The 21,594-nt window shown below is 44.9% G+C and overlaps 1 protein-coding gene across 1 annotated transcript in view; it reads right to left on the reverse strand.

Moving 5' to 3' along the window:
* The window catches only part of NFKBID (NFKB inhibitor delta), a gene marked incomplete at its 5' end in the record, with an annotated part of 34,536 nt that extends 18,073 nt beyond the window's left edge, over positions 1-16,463 (reverse strand). The window contains 3 exons of the mRNA XM_081871541.1: positions 12,242-12,361; positions 13,149-13,158; positions 16,416-16,463. Coding sequence (XP_081727667.1) covers positions 12,242-12,361; positions 13,149-13,158; positions 16,416-16,463 — 178 coding nt within the window. The remainder of the gene's footprint in view (positions 1-12,241; positions 12,362-13,148; positions 13,159-16,415) is intronic.
* Positions 16,464-21,594: the final 5,131 nt, after the last annotated feature.

Below are 21,594 nucleotides of genomic sequence, written 5' to 3' on the forward strand. Positions count from 1 at the left end.
CAACTTCCCTGCACAAAGTCTAAAAGGAAAGTTAAATGGCATACATACCCCAGAATTGTTTATAGTCTGCACATAGCAAAACTGCACCCAGCTAGCACAAACCTTGCACTGAGAAAAGCTGGTATCTGCACTTCTTGCAGAAAAGATGGTGAACATTTTCAGACCAGCACATCTTGAGTTATTTTGCCACTTTCTGCTTCCACTGCATATTGCAGGACAAGGTAGCTCTACCCTGCAACTAACAAAAATCCTATTTTGGACCTAGTGCTAATTACTGCTTTTTCACATTGCAACTGCAGAATTCTCACACTGCTCTGATTCCACTATTTCAGCATGTCAGGGGCAGAGATGTGTGAATAATATGTCAATGCCTATTTCTCTCCATTTCTCACTTTTCCAGTCTGAAGTTCACATTTCCACATTTCTACATTGGCCTGCATTTTTTTTTAAGCTTATGAAAATTCAGCAGCTTTTCAGTGTGAATTTTTCCTAACAAACAAAATTTCAATATCTAATTTTGCCTACTACACACATTTCTTGTGAGCCAGTTTCCCTTAATATAATACATTTGTATGTTATTTCACCAATTTATGCATTTTTACATGCACTTTACTGCAGTATATGCTTTTTGTCCATATCGTATTTTCCATGTATAAGGCAATGGGAATGTGGTTTTGAGACTAGTCTGACTTCCTTATCCATTCTGTAGGAAATTGTAGCTCTGTGACGGGAATAGGGGTTTTCCAGTACTCTTAATGAACTACGGCTCCCAGAATCCTTTGGGGGAAGTCATGATTTGTTTGTAGGATTAGACAATGATGGCTGTCCAATGAGCATTCATTCTGATTTGTTTGCGGGGAGGTTAGATGACATTACATCAATGAAAGTGTTATCTCACACCTCCCAGGGCATTTCCCCATCACTTTCCTTTCTTTTTTATATATATAAAAACCCAGATCTTTGGGGGAAGCAGTTTTCTTGCACAGTTCAACTACAATTGCACAACCTGAAATTGCTAGTACGTGCTTGAATCCCATTCAAGAATAGCAACAGTCCGGAAGTGCCCTTGAAGTATTTGCTTTATTCATCAACGTGAAGAAGCAGAGTATGTCAAAGCAAAATTAGACATTCCTATGAAGCAGATCCTTCAAAGACTGTCCGTTTCAGCTTTCCAGAAATTCTTGCATGTGGTGTCTCTGTCTGTCTGTCTGTCACCTATACACATGGCCATTGTCCTTACCAACCAGCCAGCTCCCCTATCTCACATGCATAGCTGCCTTATCAGTGGGGCACCACCTCCTCCAAACTCGTTCTCATTCAAAAATGGAGAGAGGTTTCTAGCTACCCGGAGACCATGTCATACAGCCCATTGAAAAAATACCAGCAAACCATTCTGGGCTGTTACCAGCAATCTAACAAAGGAACAGCGGATCTGCAGTGCCAGTAACAATATATTCCAGACCCAAGCCTTGACAGCAAATTAATCTTTCCTCCAGGCAACCTGTATATTCAATATTCACCCTCATTTCGCTAGCACAAAACTTGCAGTGCGGCTAGAATGCTGGGTCTTTTTTTGAGCATTTGCTCTGACTTGTTTATGGGATGGACAATGAGTATTTATCCTGCATTCATCTTGATTTGTTTCTGGGGTCTTCACACGTCTTCCTGTTACTCATTACTTCACTTCACGCTTTTCAGTGCATGTTCTCTTCCCTTCCCAAAGTGCAAAATATATGTTTGTTTTTTTAAAAAAATCAGATTAATGCACCAGGACATTTGTAATTACAAACTCCCCACCCCCTGACCAATGGACCAATTGATAATCGCTGAGGGTCTTAGAGGACCATTTCTGCCCATTGTAGCAATTTCAGAGTGCTGTGTGATTTTTAATTGCATTTCTATTGTTTCTTTTCTTTTGTATGTGCTATATTTCACTGCATTACAATCTGAATTCCGCTGAATTCAAAATACAAAGCTGTAAAATGCGACATAGGGAACGATGAAGCAATTAAAAACTATAGAGCGATAAGGAAGCAATAAAAAGGCAATTAGGGATCAATATAAGAAATAAAAGAAGCAATAAAAATACAGTTAAAAATCAAGGTGGATCTTTAATGGGGAAACATGAATGAAGTCCGCAGACCCCAGTTTGAGAAGCCTTGTGCTCGGGCGACAGAGCGATTTGATCCAATTTTTTATTACAGAGACCTAAAGTTCCAGTACATGCTCAGGTTCCTCCTGCAAAATAGTGACAGTCTCGGAAGGCCCCTCTTAAATTCCTGAGCGCTCCTGTGACATGATTCAGAGTTTGCCCTGCCTGCTACAGGGGCAAGGCTGCTGGCAGAAAATAACAGCTCTGTGCTGCTCATGAATCCTGCTTTGACCCAACCTCGGCCTTTCATCTCCGTCACTTGTGGTTTCCCTTCTCGACGCACAAGGGATATTTTCCAGAGCAGGTGATGCTCAAACGCAGATATTGCGGCCACCCCCCACCTCCCCAGTCCCTTGTTAAAAGCCTTCTGAGAGCAATGTGAGGAGGAGGGGAATGGCAGGCAGCATGCCAGCTCAAAGGCATGTGCTGTGGTTGTTGTCCTGGCTGCCGGTGTAAAAAAACAAGGCAACTTGCAGCGCCGTCACTTCCATTGACGGAAGGCATGACACTGTGAAGGAAATGATGTGGAAGAAAAACTCAGCCGGCAAGGGCTGCTGGTCAGAGCTATTCCTCCACTCAACTACATTTCCTTTCCGGATCCTGTGACCTAAACCTGCAAGGTTCAGGGTGAGTCCCCTGGTGCAGATGCAAGTGTGTAAGTCAAAGGAGTGCTCTCCTCTTATTGCTGGACTCCAGCCCCCACCAGCCTCAGCCAGCGTGACCCATGGCCAAGGACAATGGGAATTGTAGTCTACAGCGTGGTGTAGTGGTTGGAGCATTGGACTATAACACTTAATGTTGGGCGGAGGAAACAGACTGCCTTTGTAATTTTATTATAGAAAGAGGAAAACAGTGCAAGGCAGGCATTGGGAAATTTGAATCAGGGGCGCAGGCAGTGTTTCAGCACTTCAAATCCCTGTGGACGGAAGAAGTTACTGTTCTGATCTTTCCCGAGCTGCAGCACCACCTTTGTAATGGTCAGAGCAGGTACTGCAGATCCAGGATTCCGTCCCTAGTCTGAACAGTATGTCTTGCCCATGTCCAATTTGGATTCTCTCTGTTTCTCTATTTTCCAACCTAAAGTTCATTTCTCCACATTTCCACATCAGTTTGTGTGATTCTTTTTTTTTTTAAGGGTTCAGTATTTTAGCACAAATTTCCTCAAATATGCATATTTGTATGCAATTTTTGCCTAAGATAAGCATTTCCCCCCAATCTCCCCCAATTAATGCATTTTTTCCTATGTTATTATCACAAATACATGCATTTTTAAAATACAAACTTTGTCTTAGTATATGCATTCATGTACACATGACATGGCTGGGGAACTACATTGTTGGTGCAAGGAAAAATATAGGTATAAAAGGAGAAATTCTGGATGCCAAGATCCAAGGCTGGGACAAGTACTCTGCAATGAGAGAACCCCAGCAGAGATTTAAACATAATAAAATATGCAATAAAGTAAACCATGGAAATATGGGCTTAGGCCTTTAAAATATGTCCCTGCGAGTTCCAAAACTTCCCTCTAACCCCACACATCTGGTAAGTTTAAAATGGTTTACTTACAAACTCTCCAAAGGCCGCATTCATGTGCTTTTCCATACCATACAACATTCAGGAAAAGTTGCACAGGCAGTAAAACTTAGTTTAGTTCCAAAATGGTGAAAATTTGTAAATTATTGGTATGGAACACAAGACTGACTTGTGAAAGCCATTCACCTAAGCTGGAGCAACCAGCTTAGCCTCTTCACACACCGAGATCACCAGGTAGACTGAGAGGAGGTACAATAGTCTTGATTACCTATATCCTCTAAGGTAAGGGAAGTGAACACAGCTAAGGACAGCTGGCAAGACAGCTTACTCTATGGTATTAACCCCTTTATGCATTAAATAGACTTAAGCATGTTGGTTAAATGAGGCAGGTTATCCCCCATACATTGCTAAATTTGGGGAAGTTCGAATTTAGAAAGGATGTCTGGGTTTCAATACTCTTATTGTTTTGGAAAGTGAAAATTTGAGAAGTTCACCTTTAAATGTTTACCGAATTGAGTTTTCTCTGCAACACTACTTTCCTGCTTGACTTGAGGGTGGCAACAATTAGTCCATTCTTGGACATACCTTTTGCCTTTCCTAGAGCTCCACTTCAAGTCTCTTTAGGAACTTCGCCAAGGCCTGCTAGCAAGCTTTGCTGGTTTAGATAAATAGTAGAAGCAGAGTACTAGATTTGGGAGACGGAGGTTTGTGATGGAAATCCCTCTTTTGCTACAGCAATTCAAGTTGCTATCATTATGGGGAGGCAGTAAAATGGGGCCCCTCCTGCACACAATCCCATCCTACACATACAATCTCATGCACCATGAAAGAAAAATTAGCATCTCCTAGATTCTTGAAAATGATATCTTAACTGAGAGCTTGAAATTAACGTTTGTTTTTAATTCAGAAATTCCACCTTCAACAGTTCTGAAAACTGTATCTTGGCCCAGACTGGGGATTCTTGCCATATCCCCAAATACCCCTTCACTTTCAGCTATCCTACACACTCACAGGAAACATCCAGGCTGGAAACGAGTCCTACTAGGCTTTTCTTGGTCTTTATAGAAGTATTATCTTGCCAGTGTTTTGAATTTTAAAAAAATATGGTGGACCAATATGGCAGCAAATATTCCATAAACCAGGAGTGGGAAATCTCCAGCCTGGGGAACAAATGTGGCCCTTGAAGCCCCATTATCTGGCCCTTGGAATTTTCCCTAGGCCACACCCCCTCTCCAGCCACACCTTTTACTTGCCTGGCTTTGAGCCATTGAATGAATTTTGCCTCTTGCTTCCTGGATGGAGGACAGAGAGAGTTGTGTACCTAATGCACAAAGGTACCATTTGCTTTAATTGCTCTGCCCAGTTTTGCCCCGGCTCTGCTCACCTCTGTAATGTGGCCCCTGGAAGGTTGCTCAGAAGGGAATGTGGCCCTTGGGCTGGAAAAGAATCCCCACCTCTGACATTGTTCAAAAGAGGAGATCCATCCACCTACAGTCTAATGTGATCTAGACTGCTTTGCCACCTCCTCCTTGGGCTACCTGCCTCATTCAAGGGGTAAATAAATCAGCGGAAAGGAATTGAAAGTGGTATACACAGAGATGTGAGAGCCAGATTAAATGCCCTCCAATAATTCGCCATTGTAAATCATGAATGGTGGAGGTAGAGTAACCCCTCTATCTTTATATTGGAACTGGGAGCCATCAGAGGAAACTAGAGGGACAGTGTTGGTGGACTACAGCTCCCATCATCCCTGACTATTGGGTGAGATAGCTATGGATGATGGGGGTTGTAGTCCATCCCAGCAACATCTGGGGAACCAGGGTTGACTAGCTCGACATATCTGTGCCCTTAAGTACAGGGTTGTTAAAACACAAACCAGCAGTCTGGGCCTTCTAGTCCAGACTAGGAGCTTGGCATGGTAGAAAGCTTTAACCTCCTGCCCTCAGCTATGGTCTTGATCTCTTTCAGGCTCCCTGCTGTGGCTGCAGAATGCATAGGAAAGGGAAAAACGCACACATCTCTCTCACTTACTTCAATGGAACTCCCTGCCTTCCCCTTGTCTCCACCCACTGCTGTACGGATGGGGAATGTAGAGCTCCTGATTTGGATTGGGGCCATAGCAGAGCACAGATATGTAGCTAATGTATGACCCAGTTTGACCCCAATTAGCAGACTGTTAATCCAGAGTAGATGCTAGGAAGCGTTCCCAACAGTGCAGCTGTCAAAATTATATCATTAAATAATCTTAATATTATTGATTAGCCCATTCGAGTGGCCTTATCCTACTCTAGGTGCCCCCACCCCAGAAGTAGTTAAGAAGGTCCTTCCTTGGTAACTTCTTCTGCAAAAGCAGCCTCTAGAGAAGGCTGATCACTGCTATCATTGGCTAATCACTGTTGATGGAGACCTATCTCTCACTCAATTCTTTTTGAAAACCATCTCAGCTAGTAACTATCAAGTGGCAGTGCCAAAGCTATGGAATAATCTCCCTGGAGACCTTCACCTGCTTCTATTTTCGTGCCAACTTAAAACACGGAAGGTCACCTCCTGACTGCCTGAATTTTGCGGGAGGGATTGATGTGCATTCTGGAAATGTAGGTCTGCATAATTCAAGTGGGTTTAAGCACTCTGTCACCTTGGCGGAACAAATCCACTTTTTAAAAAGAGAGAAAGAGGGAGAGAGGACTTTTTTGCAGTTAGGAAAGTGATGGGGAAAGTGTATTGCGAAGTGTGGGGAGAATGATAAACAGGAATTCATTTAACCATCACAAAAGCAAGTAAGGATGAATGCTCATTTCTTTATCACCTCCCCACCAATGAATCAGAACCCATACACAATAAAGACCAGATGTGAGCTACCCAGTGCACAAGCTTTGAACAAGCAAATGGATATGAATGCTGATTCAATAGATCACCTGGAGGAGCCCTTATTTGAAAGAGATTTTAATATCAGCTGAATGAACTTTATGTTGTTTGCAAACTGCTAGCAAAAGCAGCTGTTGCAGACACAGTGCTTGCCTGCCTTGTATCATCAAGGCTACCCATGCAAGAAATGCCAATCTCTCTCTAGTCTTAAATGGTTGAACAAGAGGTCAATATAATAGATATAGCATCTTTTATTACGGTGGGAAACCTGTGCCCCTCTGCATGCTGGTATGTCTTATAGGGGTGGATGAATCTGTTGATTTTGGTTTTCTCAGTTTCTCCTTTTTCCAATCTCATGTTCAGTTCTACAGCAATTTGTGATTTATTGGGAAAATTCATACACATTTTAGTGCAAATCCCCCCTAATAAGCACATATTTCTATGCAGGTTTTGACTAATATACAGAGTCTTGCAAGCAGTCTCCCCTATTATAATGCAAATTTGTATATTGTTTTCACTAATATATACATTTTTATGTACACTTCCCCCAATATATGTACATTTGTAAGCACTGGTTGGTTGGAGAACTCCATCGCAAAATTCAGAGAAATGCGAATTTCAGACAATAGCTGTGTTTCAGTTCTTGAACCAATACTGTACATCAAGTGTGAACTAGGGAGATTCTCATTAGATAGAGTATCATTAATTAGTTGATTTTGCTTCTGTATTAATGAGAATCTACCTATCTCCCCTTTGTCTAGCACTTTGATGGTTAGTGCGTTAGATATGGACGTGAGGACGAGGGTTAAAATCCTTACTCAGCCAGCAAACTCCCTGGATGACCTTACTTCAGTCACTGTGTCACAGCCTAGTGGAGCAAGGGTGGGGGGAAGAACTATTTTTTCCCCAGTCTTAGCTCCTTGGAGTAAAGGTGGCATAAATATTTAAATGTGCTGCAAATCTAGGTGTATATCCAGCCTTCAGCCTCAGCCAGCATGGCCAGGGGTGATGGAAACTAGGTAACAATTGTGAATTTTGACTGCTGTTGTGTGAGGGAGGAAACTTCTGCAGAAAGAAAACCAGCCCATCAAGGACAATGGGTTCTACCCAGTTTTCTTCCATTCCACATTACTTTTCTAACCTACAGGGCATCTGTGAAACAACAGATTCCCTTGGATAGCTCAATTGGTAGAGCATGAGACTGTTAATCTCAGGTTTGTGGGTTCGAGCCCCACGTTGAGCAAAAGATTCCTGAATTGCAGGGGGTTGGACTAGATGACCCTCGTGGTCCCTTCCAACTCTACAATTCTTTGAACGATGGTGTTGCAATTGGCACAGAGGGACCACCTGTGGTTTGCGAGAAGAACTTCCACCCACTTGGTGCGGACAGAGGAGTCAAAACCCCAGAGACCCAGACTTAACCCCGAGAGCGCAAGGGGCTTTCATGGGGAAGCCGGAGGACATGGGGATTCCGAGTCTCTGGTTAACCAGCAGACCGGCAGACATCTGGGCCTGGCTCTGAGCCCAGTGCTTTCTTCTTTTTCTGGCCAAGGGACTACCATCGCCCCCCTGCCCCCGGTGGCAGGAAAGAGACAAAGCGTTCTGCTGTGTGTGGCCATGTGTGATCAGCCCCCGCACTCAGCAAAGTAAAGAGGCCGCGTGCAGAATGGAATCCCCAGCGACGCGTCACTGGGAAACCCCAGATTGTTTCCTGTCTTCTTGGAAGCGGCCAGATGGTTCGATCTCTTGAGATGGTGTGTGTGTGTGTGTGTGTGTGTGTGAGAGAGAGAGAGAGAGAGAGAGAGAGGGAGACATCTGGGGGAAGCCACCCACCTCAAGGGGCTGACTCTGCCCAGTAGCCTTCTGAAACAAGAGGAGCAGGAACCCAGGCATCCTGGCTCTTTTGTTTCTCCCCCTCCCAATCAATGGAACACCAACGGCCTACGCTTGCATCCTTTGCTGATGCAGCTCTCTTCCTGTGTCTGCCGACAGCTGTGATACAAATACACAAGTGGTCCAGGGGGTGGGGAAATCTGTGGGTCTTTAGATGTTGCCAGACTCCATCAACCCACCACTGACGGCCATCCTGGCTGAGCCGAGGGCATCCCGAGACTAACAACATCCAGGGTCCTTACTGCAGCATCGCTCCTTGCGCGTGTTAGTTGCCAAGTTGCCCAAAAAGTAGGACACTCAAACACAATAGCCCAATCTGTTCTTACGCCTTTGGCAACACTTTGCTGGATGGCAGGTGACAGAGCCTGAAGCTTTTCACAACACAGTAACTCCTGAATACCTGCACACATCAAGCTGCTCGTTAAAGGTACAGCAGCAGCTTTTTCAACTTGTGATTGGAGCAGGAGGGAGGTAGAGGGTCCTTAATGAAATAAATATACTAGGTTCACACCCAGGGTTGTATCCAATACTCAGAGGAGATCCACTGAAATTAATGGGAATGATGATATTTGGTTCATTAACTTAACTGGGTGTAATCGGAGTAGAAATCAGCTTATGGCAAACCCCAGACACTTACCGATTATAGCCAAAAGGTACCGCCCCAAATAATCTTTTTTAAAAGCATAGTGAGGGGGCACCAGGAAAGGACAGCCTCCCCCCGACTACAGTGGTATAATAATAATAATAATAATAATAATAATAATAATAATAATAATTTATTATTTGTACCCCGCCCATCTGGCTGGGTTTCCCCAGCCACTCTGGGCGGCTTCCATAAAAACCAGAAATACACTAAAATATCACAGATTAAAAACTTCCCTGAACAGGGCTGCCTTAAGATGTCTTCTGAATGTCAGGTAGTTATTTATCGCTTTGACATCTGATGGGAGGGCGTTCCACAAGGCGGGTGCCACTACCGAGAAGGCCCTCTGCCTGGTTCCCTGTAGCTTTGCTTCTCGTAATGAGGGAACCGCCAGAAGGCCCTCGGGGCTGGACCTCAGCGTCCGGGCAGAACGATGGGGGTGGAGACGCTCCTTCAGGTATACTGGGCCGAGGCCGTTTAGGGCTTTAAAGGTCAACACCAGCACTTTGAATTGTGCTCGGAAACGTACTGGGAGCCAATGTAGGTCTTTCAAGACCGGTGTTATGTGGTCTCGGCGGCTGCCCCCAGTCACCAGTCTAGCTGCCGCATTCTGGATTAGTTGTAGTTTCCGAGTCACCTTCAAAGGTAGCCCCACGTAGAGCGCATTGCAATAGTACAAGCGGGAGATAACTAGAGCATGCACCACTCTGGCGAGACATACTCTGGCGAGTGGTACCTTGGTTCTCGATCTTAATCTGATCTGGGAGTCCGTTTGACTCCCGAAACTATTCGAAAACCAAGGCGCAGCTTCTGATTGGCTGCAGGAGTTTCCTGCACTCAAGCGGAAGCAGCGTCAGACGTTCGGCTTCTGAAAAACGTTTGCATACCGGAACACTTACTTCTGGGTTTGCGGTGTTTGGGAGCTGATTTGTTCGGGATCTAAGCCGTTCGAGTACCAAGGTACCACAGTGCTTCTAATTTTAGCACTGAAAGCCATGAGTCAGAATGATGCAATTCATGTTGCATAATGTGGCTTGCGCAAAGAGGCTCCTTCTCTTACGCCGGACTGGGCTCCCTACGGGGCTGGTGCCACTTGAAATTGTGTACGGCAGGTAAACACACCTGTCTGGCAAATGCAGTTGCGTTCTGATCTGCTAGTTTTAGGAGCCCAAGCACAAATACCCTCCCGCAGTAGGCCTGTTTATTTATTTATGAAACAGTACCCTGGCATGGAGGGAAGCGGGTGGTGCTGTGGGTTAAACCACAGAGCCTAGGACTTGCCAATCAGAAGGTTGGCGGTTCGAATCCCCGCAACGGGGTGAGCTCCCATTGCTCGGTCCCAGCTCCTGCCAACCTAGCAGTTCGAAAGCACGTCAAAGTGCAAGTAGATAAATAGGTACCACTCTGGCAGGAAGGTAAACGGCGTTTCTGTGCACTGCTCTGGTTCGCCAGAAGCGGCTTAGTCATGCTGGCCACATGACCCGGAAGCTGTACACTGGCCCCCTCGGCCAATAAAGCGAGATGAGCACCGCAATTCCAGAGCCGGCCACGACTGGACCTAATGGTCAGGGGGCCCTTTACCTTTACCCTGGCATGGTGACATGTGAGAGTGTAGATCAGTCTCCTGATCTAACTATAAATGTGTCATTTTAGAGCAGCGATTTCCCAAAGTCAACCTGCTCCTTTGGGGACAAAGGGCACTGGATCACCTCCACACTGTATATTTCAAGTACACAACTCCCTCCCTCAAAGAATCATGGGAACGGTAGTTTCTGAAGGGTGCAGGGGATTTTAGCTCCCTGGGGAGTAAACAACAGATCGAATGATTCTTTTTTTTGGGGGGGGGGTGGAGTCATGTGCTTTGAATGTATGGTGTGGATGTGACCCATAACAGACACAGCTGCAAAGGAGGGGGATGGCAGAGTGTCTGCATGTCAGTGAATCACCACTGCATGTCCCTTCAAAAGCGTGGAGAAGAACCAGATTGACAGGACCAGGCAATCACTCTTTAGAGACCACCGGAGTGTGTGGCACCCTAGCTGAGTCACATGAAAACGTGACGGGTGGAAAGTAGACGGCACCTCTGAAGAACGCCATCGCTTTTGTTTCCTAGCTCTTGTTACAGTGACTTCACCCTCCAGCAGAGTAGGCCTGCGACCTCAAATGCTCTTACCGGGGACTGGAACCTCTGAATAAGCATTTCTTAGGGTTGCTGAGTCAGTTTCCCACGTCCCTTTATTTCCATGCCAAGGGGGGGGGGGATATAATACTCCCCCTTGCATCTCTAATTGCAAAATGTAGCCATACCCTTAGCATGCCAAGAGGGCAACTCCAGCACAGCATGGGCATAAATACTGCACTGAGCTCAAGGCAGTATAGGTCTAATCGAAAAGCCCAGTTCCACAATGATCTTCTCTTGGAGAGAGAGCCCACTTCTAATTGTTAAACGTTACAGTATACCAAATCCATCTTTTAAGAAGGCTTGCCAGTGAGGATTGCTAATCTTTCCTTTCTGGCAGGGCTTCTGTGCTCTCTCTCTCTCTCTCTCTCTCTCTCTCTCTCTCTCTCTCTCTCTCTCTGTTTATTTATGGATTTCTGAGTGCAAGTATTGCAGGTAAGTAATAGTGCTGATACAAATATTTAGGTGCATCCAGTAGTCCTAACACATCAGTAGCAAAATTAATAAGCTTGAAATTGCCACGCTCAGGACCACACATAGGGAAGGCAAAAATGTTTATGGCTGTGTTTCTAGTAGAAAATCAAGGTCTATTCCAGAGCTGGAGAAAAGCTTGTGCCATATTTAGCTTCTGTTTATTTGCGTTGACATAATCCCATGGACAGATGCCAGATTGCCAGATTACCATTGGTTTAGCTCTTCCTTTAGCAAGTTTTTACGGTGAAAGTCGGCTTCTGTGCTCTTTAACATCAGCAAAAGCAGGCAGAAATTCAACTAATGAAACTTTTTAGCCCATGCTTAGGAAAAGTGTCACCTGTTGAATTGCCTGCCTTGCAGTTGTTAATAAGAAGCCTTCTCTGGGAAAAAGCTGAAGCAATTATTTTGCGTCTAAAGGGGACTGTTTACACCCCAGAACAGTCAACAAAGCGATTACACCCTCCCCAAAAACCCAAGGCTTCTTAAGGAATCTGCCACTTACCTTTCTGTAGTCTCAGACCCATCTCCAGCCCTTGTGGGGCACCAGACCCTTTCCCTTCCTCCGCCACCTTCCTCTGCTGCTTCTGACACAACGCAGCCGTCTCACAAAGGAACTTTTGAGCTCATGAAGAGGAAGCAAAGCTTCAGTTTATACTAGCGAGAGGAAGTGGTTGCACAGCCCCTTTCAAGAGAAGCACGCCTCCTTCCCACCTGTCTAGAAATAACACCCTTTTTAAAAAGGGGAGCATGCAGTGCGGCCACAGAGCCAGAAATATTGTGGAGGGGAGGCTGAAGGCAAAAAAACCTTTAAGAGAGAATGCCGTGTTTCGCGAGGGAGGTTCTGAATTTTCACTTTGTTTTTATTCATTCTGGTTTCATATAATTTTATATATATATGCACAATATTTCATTTTAATATTTGTTAAGTGGAACAATGCTTCCGATACAATACGATACAATAATCTTTATTGTCATTGTCCCATACAGAACAACGAAATTGAAAAAATCTACATCAGACATTCAAAAACCAATAAGCCTGCTATCCCAGCTATCCCAGCATGGTTAACCCCCCTAAAAACTCTGATACCCCATAATTAAAGACAATATACTCCCATAGAGACTACCTTACACTGCGTTTAAAACCAAAATCGCATTTGGATAGAAACTGTTTCTCAGACGGCTAGTCATAGTCTTTATAACCCTGTACCTTCTTCCAGAAGGCAGAAACTGAAAGAGATCATTTCCGGGGTGTGCACTATCCTGCACTATCTCTGCAGCTTTCTTATGCCACCTGGAAGCATAGATTTGATCCAAGGCTGGTCCAGCACATTTGCCACTGGAGGGAAAATTATGCCACTGCCTCCAACATTGTTGGTTACCCCGCCATTGCTGTCCTCTCTCCCACCTACCTGCCACCTCCTGAGAAAAAAAAAGGAGGCGAAAAAGGAGGTCTGGAGGCAGTGGCAGAGTCACTGTCATCATCATTGGAGGAGGAGGAGGAGGAGGCAGGGTGGCAGCAGAGAAGTTGGAAGCAAAAGAGGAGGAGGAAAATGCAGGAGATGGCAAGTGGCATGCTCCTTGCAGGCCCAATCTGTTGCCCCTCCCAGCTGTCCCAAATTTGCCACCCAAGGCAGTAGCCTCACCAAGCCTCCTGGGCAAGTCTGCTCTGCTCTGCTCTGCTATTATCATTATCATTATCATTATCATTATCATTATCATTATCATTATCATTATCATTATCATTATCATTATTATTATTACAGTGGTACCTCAGGTTACATACACTTCAGGTTACATACGCTTCAAAATGTGTCATTTTAGAGCAGTGATTTCCCAAAGTCAAGCTGCTCCTTTGGGGACAAAGGGCACTGGGTCACCTCCACACTGTATACAAGTGGTACCTTGGGTTACATACGCTTCAGGTTACATACGCTTCAGGTTACAGACTCCGCTAACCCAGAAATAGTTTCAGGTTAAGTACGGACCTCCGGAACGAATTAAGTACTTACCCTGAGGTAAAAGGTAAAGGTAAAGGTACCCCTGCCCATCAGGGCCAGTCTTGACCAACTCTAGGGTTGCGCACTCATCTCGCTCAAGGTACCACTGAGGTACCACTGTATTAAAAAAGGGGAATGCTGTGATTTGCCCAGAGAGCCTCCTCTGCTGATCTTAACACTTGAGAAGGTCTGTGGAGAAGGAGGCAGTCTTTCAGTTACCTGGGGTCAAAGATGTTTAGAGCTTTAAAGACCAATTGGGGCACCTTGAACCGAGCCCAGTTTGGAGGTTATCTACCAGAGGATGGAGCAGCCAAGTCATCTCTGTCCAAATCAATACATGACTGTCAGAACCCAAAAACAAGTAGCTTAATATGTTTACGGTTTAGTTATGGCTGACATTTCATGCACGCTTAAAATGGAAGTCAGCCCCATGGGAAAGCAACAAGATGCATTTCCAAGTATGCAAGGATAGTGTGGCATTGCACTGTTACTGTATTGAATTTTATTGTAAGCAAGTCTATTCCAGGCCTTTCCTTTCCATATAGCTCATTCTAATAGGCTGCAGAACAGTACCATCCCTCAGAACATTCAAGATTGCCCCTTGTACAATTCCTTCTTCCAAACAGATTCTGACAGTTTATCCATAGCTGCCAGTTCAATACATTTCAAGAACCGGTCCTGCCCATCCATTTTCCAGCCCAAATGATTTCTGCAGCTGTTCTTAAGATAGAAACTGAAAGTATTTGTCTTTTATCAACAGGATCAGCAATATTGTGGGCCCTATTACAAAAGCCAATTATATCTGGAACACATTGCAGGGGTTTTCTCCGATAATTTGTTACAGACGGACGTTTTCACTGCACGTGCGCATTGCTGTGTGTAGTCTGCCTGGCATTTCCGACACTTAAAGTTGTCAGCTCTGTAAATTCTTTTCCATCCTGCTGGCATTAGATACCATTTCAATAGCAGCTGATACCATGTTATTTTAATTGATAAAGATAAGTTATCTACTTGGTTCCACACTTCATTCCAGAATGGCTCTCTGATATTCCTCCCTAGTTCTCTTTCCCTTCTCAGTCCACAGACTATTTCACTCTCTTGTATCCATCAAGACCTAATAGTTTCTTGAAACAGATCCCTTTGTATCAGCTTTGATACTCTTCTTCCATGCTGTCTTCAGCCTGGGGGACAACCTAGGCCTCAGCAGCTCCATTAAGAAAACCATCATTTGAAAATATCGATGCCAGGATGGTAGCAAACCTCCCTGGACTTAAAGATATTTCATGTCTTGTTAATAGACATCCATCTGGAATAAACTCACCACAGCACAACATCCCATTTCTCAACCAATCCGAGAAATCCGATTTCTCCTAATAAAGCTGCAATGCCAAATCACCATGTCATGGATGAAATGTAAGAACTCAGTTTTGTTTCATACTTATCCCTTTTTTTTTTATTAATTTCTAAGGAACTATGGGGCTTTTCACCCTCCCTGCTCCTCCCCTCCATCCTTCCTTTATACCCACATTAGTTTTGCTGGAGGGGAAAATCTATAAATAGCTATCTTACTGATGCAGGTCTTCCTCTTTCTTCTGGGAAATCCGTAACTTCAGCTGCAATAGCTGTGCTGCTTCGCAATATCTAGCTAGAATCAGGACTGCGAGCCCTCCTTTCCGTTTTGATGTATGCATGCTGTTACTATCTGCTGTAGGATGCTTATCTTGCCAAATAAAATTCTCAAGACTTTTCTCCCAGCTTTTCAGCTCTCTCGAGCCAACCAGCAGGGGTAATGTAATAAACAAAAATAAAAAATCTCTGTAATATTCTCATCTTTATTGCATTAATCCTGGCTAACCAAGATAACTGCAGCTTACTCTGCCTATCTATATCAGACTTTGCCGCCTATCCCAGAGGATCATAATTGATCTTCCCAATTTTATTGACATCATCTACCAGCTTAACCCCAAGGCACTTTACTGCTTTTTTGGTAACTAACTCATATGGTTGCGTGATCTGTAGTTTATCCTGTGCATCAAGGTTGATTGCAATAACCTCTGTTTTGTTTTTCTTCTCATCACACTCAGAAACAGGCCCAAAAGCTTCTATAACATTAAAATCACAACACTGCAATAGTATTGGGTTTTCCCGAGATGACATTATATCACCCACAGGCAATGCTATATTAATTTGACCGTTTCTTAACCCAGTGCAGTGGAACCTTGTTTCTCGAACAGCTTAGTTGACAAACAAATCAGCTCCCGAACGCCGTAAGTCAGGGGTCAGCAAACCTTTTCATCAGGAGGCTGGTCCACTGTCCCTCAGACCTTGTGGGGGGCCAGACTATATTTTAAAAAATAATAATATGCCCCACAATTAACCCAGAGATGCATTTTAAATAAAAGCACACATTCTACTCATGTAAAAGCACGCTGATTCCCAGACCAACCAACCGTGGGCCGGATTTAGAAGGCGATTGGGCCGGATCCGGTTTGCCTACCCATGCCATAAGTGTTCTAGTTTCCGAACATTTTTCGGAAGCTGAGCGTCAGATGCGGCTTCCACTTGAGTGCAGGAAGCTCCTGCAGCCAATCAGAAGCTGCACCTTGGTTTTCAAATGGTTTTGGGAGTCAAACGGACTTCTGGAACAGATTAAGTCCAAGAACCAAGGTTCCACTGTACCCTGTATCTCTGGTTCACGTCTAAGAGGCTACAGGCTCTATTGCTCATGCGAATAGCAGCAGTGACACTAGACAGCCTTTTCTTGCATAACCTCCAACATTCCTCAAATGAAAAGAGGGACATTTATCACTCATTCTCTCCACTGACCCTCCACGAGCCCCTCCCCACAGAACTGGGAACTGTAGTTGATTAAGGGTGCTGAGAGTTTTTAGGATACACTGTATTCCCCTCACAGGGCTAAAGTTTTCATAGTTACCTAGGATGAGGGATTGACTGTGAACCCAACTCCGAGAATGGCAGCTCTGTGAGGGGGGGGGGTCTCGTAACCACTCTCAGTGCACTTAACAAACGACAGTTCCCAGAATCCTTTGGGGGGGGGAGCCATGGCTGCTTAAAGTGGTAGGATGCTGCTTTCAATGCATAGTGCAGATGGAGCATTTTATACGTGTCACATTCAGGACCCAGGGATGTTCTTCTTTGTTTAGAATATAAAAAAAATATTCTAAAGGCAAATTTCTAGGATTGATGGAGAATTGGAAAATGCTCTCAGCAGCTTGAATTCAACAGAAAATAAATAGATAAAAAATTTGTAATGAGGCAAGTGGTGCTCCACAGTGCCACCTTGTGGATATTTGTGTGAATTTTCTGCATAATCACAGTGAATATGGAGTGCAGCTGCCAGTCAGTGTACACAGTATCAAGTTAGATGGGCCAGTGGGTCTGACTCATCATAAGGCCTCCACCTGTAACAACAGCTCACCAAGCCCGACCACAGAACCTCTACTCTGTTCCACTGAACTTTCTAAGAAATGTATTCAAATTCACAAACAGTTCTCTGCCTTTCCTGAGAAACTGGTGGACTCACCATTACACACACACACACACACACACACACACACACAAAACCACACACTATTGTTTGTTACGTGAGCACTGGCACAAATGGCTTCTCAAAACTCTCAGCCCTGTTGGTCAGCGGGAATTTCACATAATTTTTTCAGGGCGGGGAGATAAATTCCCCCAACAGCTCAATCAGGGGCTAGGCTCACTGTTAGCAGTTGTGACAGCAAGGCTTCTTTTCCTGCAGCCCTTTTGCCACTGGCAGCAGCAGCAGGTCTGTAGACAACCAGGCTTAATTTCTGGCATCCATTTGCAGTATCCTGGGCTGAGCATCATTCCAGGAAGTGTGTGTGTGTGTGTGTGTGTGTGTGTGTATGTGTGTGTGTGTGTGAGAGAGAGAGAGAGAGAGAGAAAATGTGGTGCTGGGAATGCTGGCTGTTCTCAGTATATTCCTGTGCCTGTGAAAGTAGCCTTGATCTAGGGAGTTGAAGTAAAAATCCCCTAGGCAGATGTGTATAGAGAAATTCTAGCTCCGTTCAGTGTCTTTCTTCGAACACTTATTTATGATTGTTTATTAAATTTACGGCCCACCCCTTCCTCCCAAAGGGGGCCAGGGCAGCAAACACACAAACGATAAAAACATCTCAACACAATTCCGACTGGGGAAGATCTCTGCCCAAGCAACCCATCTCTTGAATATGGTCAATGACTACTGTTCCAGAAGGAATTTGTTTTGTTTTTACTGTTCCAGAAAAAAAGGAACTTTGCACAGATATACAGAACAGTACTGTTAAGTTGTGGGTGAACATATCAGATGACACAGCAATTCTTCAAACAGCTCTTCTTTATTCAGAGGCCAGAACATAACTGAACTGAAGGGCTCAGTCAGCCTGCTTATATAGAGCTCCAGTACAACGTAACTTTAGCAACTTTCTAATACTATCCAATCACTGAATGTCTCTTTCGATCCTTCATTTGCATAACTATCTACAGTAGCCATCCAATCACTGAACGTCACTTTCAATCCTTCATTTGCATAACTATCTACAGTATCTCCCTGCTGGCCCAGGGTGAGAACTTCAGTACATAACAAGTACCAAACGAAACAAGATAGAGAAACGTAAAGGCAGAATTTCTAATAACTGTATCGCAATGCAAAATGCCAGGTGTATAGAACAAAATTCTAAGTTTGTAAAACGAGTCCCTGGCCCAAGTTTCACATGCAGCAGCAAAATATTTAGCCACAGTCTCTGCTTAGAAGGCCATACCCTCCAAAATCTTTCAGATGAAAGTTGGGATATTTTTGTCTGAGGAATGCAAGGTATTTTTGGTTTGGGAAAAAGCAGGATGGGAGGGAGATACATGTGCGCCCACTCTGTACATGCCCAAAGGTGCTACTGCCACCCCTTCATCACCTCACATGTTACTGGGTGGGACCCTAGACCTCTCCCCGATCCTGCAAGCTGCTGAAGACTCACCCACCACCGCTGCTATTTCCAATCTGCACCACGGCCCTTTAAGCCTCTCTCTCAGTCTCTCTGCCTATGGCTCCCAGTGGCACCTTGGTGAATGACATCAGACTGCGCTGCTAAGCTTGGAGCCAGCTGCCATGTTTTGAGGGGCAGAGAGGCAGGATGGGTGATGATCAGATCCAAACCACCTACTTTGGAGAGTCAGGCCCCATGTGGGCTCTGTGATCTGCCACTGCTTTCTCTCTCTCTCACTTGCTGCCAGTGCGGCGCTGTGAGGGAGGGAAACAAAGCCTTGAAATCAGGATGTTTCAAGTCAGAAGCTGTGAGGGCAAAACTGGGGCAGTTAAGGGGTATGAAAGGCTTGTTGGAAGAGGAAGGTCATCAGTAGGCACTGAAAAGAAGTGGGGAAAGTTGCTGTTGCACCCAGGACCTGCTTTTAGGCCTCCAGTTGACCTCTGGTTGGCCAGTATGAGAACCAGATGCTGGCCTGATCCACAGAGGTCTTCTTATATTATGTCCAGTGGCTGGGGTTTATAGGCGTTGTAGTCCAGCAAGATCGTAATCTGGTGAACCGGGTTTGCATCCCTGCTCCTCCACATGCAGCTGCTGGGTGACCTTGGGCTAGTCACACTTCTTTGAAGTCTCTCAGCCCCACTCACCTCATAGAGTGATTGGTGTGGGGGAGGAAGGGAAAGGAGAATGTTAGCCACTTTGAGACTCCTTCAGGTAGTGATAAAGCGGGATATCAAATCCAAACTCCTCCTCCTCCTCCTCCTCCTCCTCCTCTTCTTCTTCTTCTTCTTCTTCTTCTTCTTCTTCTTCTTCTTCTTCTGGACCTCAGATTTCCCCATCTCTGATCTCAAGTTGCCTATAAACCCATGATGTTGACAATTGCTTCATTAAATGTTCCTGTATTTTCTAATTGTTAGACACAAACAGTGGGATTTTGAGTGGGGTAGTCACATTAGTCTGTTGTGCCAAAAATAACCATCTTGTGACATCTTAAAGATTAACAAATGTATTATGGGACAGTTTGTATGTTTATATTTTCAGAAGATAGAATGATGCACCAATTATTTTATACTGTTTTGGAGGGTTAATATGTCTCTGAGAAAGGTGGAGGGCACAAGGAGAAGGGGACGACAGAGGAAGAGATGGTTGGACAGTGTTCTCAAAGCTACCAGCATGAGTTTGACCAAACTGCAGGAGGCAGTGGAAGACAGGAGTGCCTGGCATGCTCTGGTCCATGGGGTCACGAAGAGTCGGACATGACTAAACAACAACAAACAATGCCTCTGAGATATGACATGGCACCGTTCTCTCTTAAGAGAGTTCTTTCCTGACTTAGGCCTGGCCTACACATGCAGCAGTATGACAGACTATAATTTCAATGTTATAGGTAGGTGCCCAGGGGTATATTACATTCTACCACTTGCCCCCATCATCAGAATCACCTCATTCTCCTGAAGGACAGTCCAGGTTTGAGAAGCACCTTCTGCCAGGCTTACTTGCTGTCCCAACTGCTCATGCCCACCATTTTTATGGCCTTGGCTGCGCCATACTAGAAAGCCCTACTCTAGTCTACACCACATGAACTGCCTTGGACAGACTGATTTGCCCTCACTTTAAAAAGTTGCATTTTATAGAAGCGGTAATTATAGCATGCAGTGAAGTGATGCGTCACTGGGCGATGTGAACAGGAAATGGGAACAGCGAGGGGCTGTGGGTGACTCTGGTGGTCTCTCACTTCATTACTCAGAGAAGAGGGAGGAAATGGAGGGGTAGGATGCAGCCATAAACAACTGAAGGGCTTTGCAGTTCCTCACATTTGGGAAGGTGGAGGAGGGATAATAAAAGGAGGAACGATGACAGCTTCTGAAACAGAAACCCAGCACTCATCTCTTGACTTGTCAAACTCCTGAAAGTTTAGGGTCTCTGAACTGGTGGAGGGCAGCAAGCTGATTCATGTTGGGTTTTCCTAAAGTAGCTAGCTTGGTGCTTGAATAAGTTTCAGCAACGTTCCCCTCTGCAGCTCAGACGGGGCACCATCTATTGGGAATTTCTCCTCGACAAGCCTTTGTTGGAATGAACAGAAGGGAATTGAGGTGGGAAACCCCTGGTGGATAGTGTCAGAGGCTAAACACCCTTCCACAATCCACTTACAAAAGCCAAGTTGAGAAGTGTTAAGAACATAAGAGCCCTGATAGATCAGGCCAAAGAGTCCATCATTCTGTTGCCGCAGTGGTGAACCAGATGCCTCTGGGAAGCCTACAGCACTCACTCCAGTTGTGTGTCATCGTCCTGTGCTGAGCACACAAGGAGCAGAGCTCAGGGGAGTGGCAGGCCAGCCAACCATGAGAGTCTTGCCTGAGACAGAGTCAATATCCAGAGTCAGGTTGGGCAAACAGCAGTCCCAGCAGGGTCAGACAGTCCAAAGGTCAAGGAATCCAATGATCAAGATGAACAGGAAACAGCAAGGTCAGGATGACAAGCATTGAATTTAATAATAATAATAATAATAATAATAATAATAATAATAATAATAATAAAAAATTCCCCAGCCACTCTGGGTGGCTGCAACAGATTAAAAACAGAATAAAACATCACATATTAAAAACAGGGCTGCTTTCAGATGTCTTCTAAAAGTCAGATAGTTGTTTATTTCCTTGACATCTGATGGGAGGGCGTTCCACAGGGCGGGCGCCACCACCGAGAAGGCCCTCTGCCTGGTTCACTGTAACCTCACAGTGAGGAACCTCCAGAAGGCCCTTGGAACTGGACCTCGGTGTCTGGGCAGAAAGATGGGGGTGGAGATGCTCCTTCAAGTATACTGGGCTGAGGCTGAAGCCAGCTGGTTCTCATCAGCG

Source organism: Podarcis erhardii (assembly GCF_964252035.2).
Source record: "Podarcis erhardii genome assembly, chromosome: 7".
Classification (NCBI taxonomy): Eukaryota; Metazoa; Chordata; class Lepidosauria; order Squamata; family Lacertidae; genus Podarcis; species Podarcis erhardii.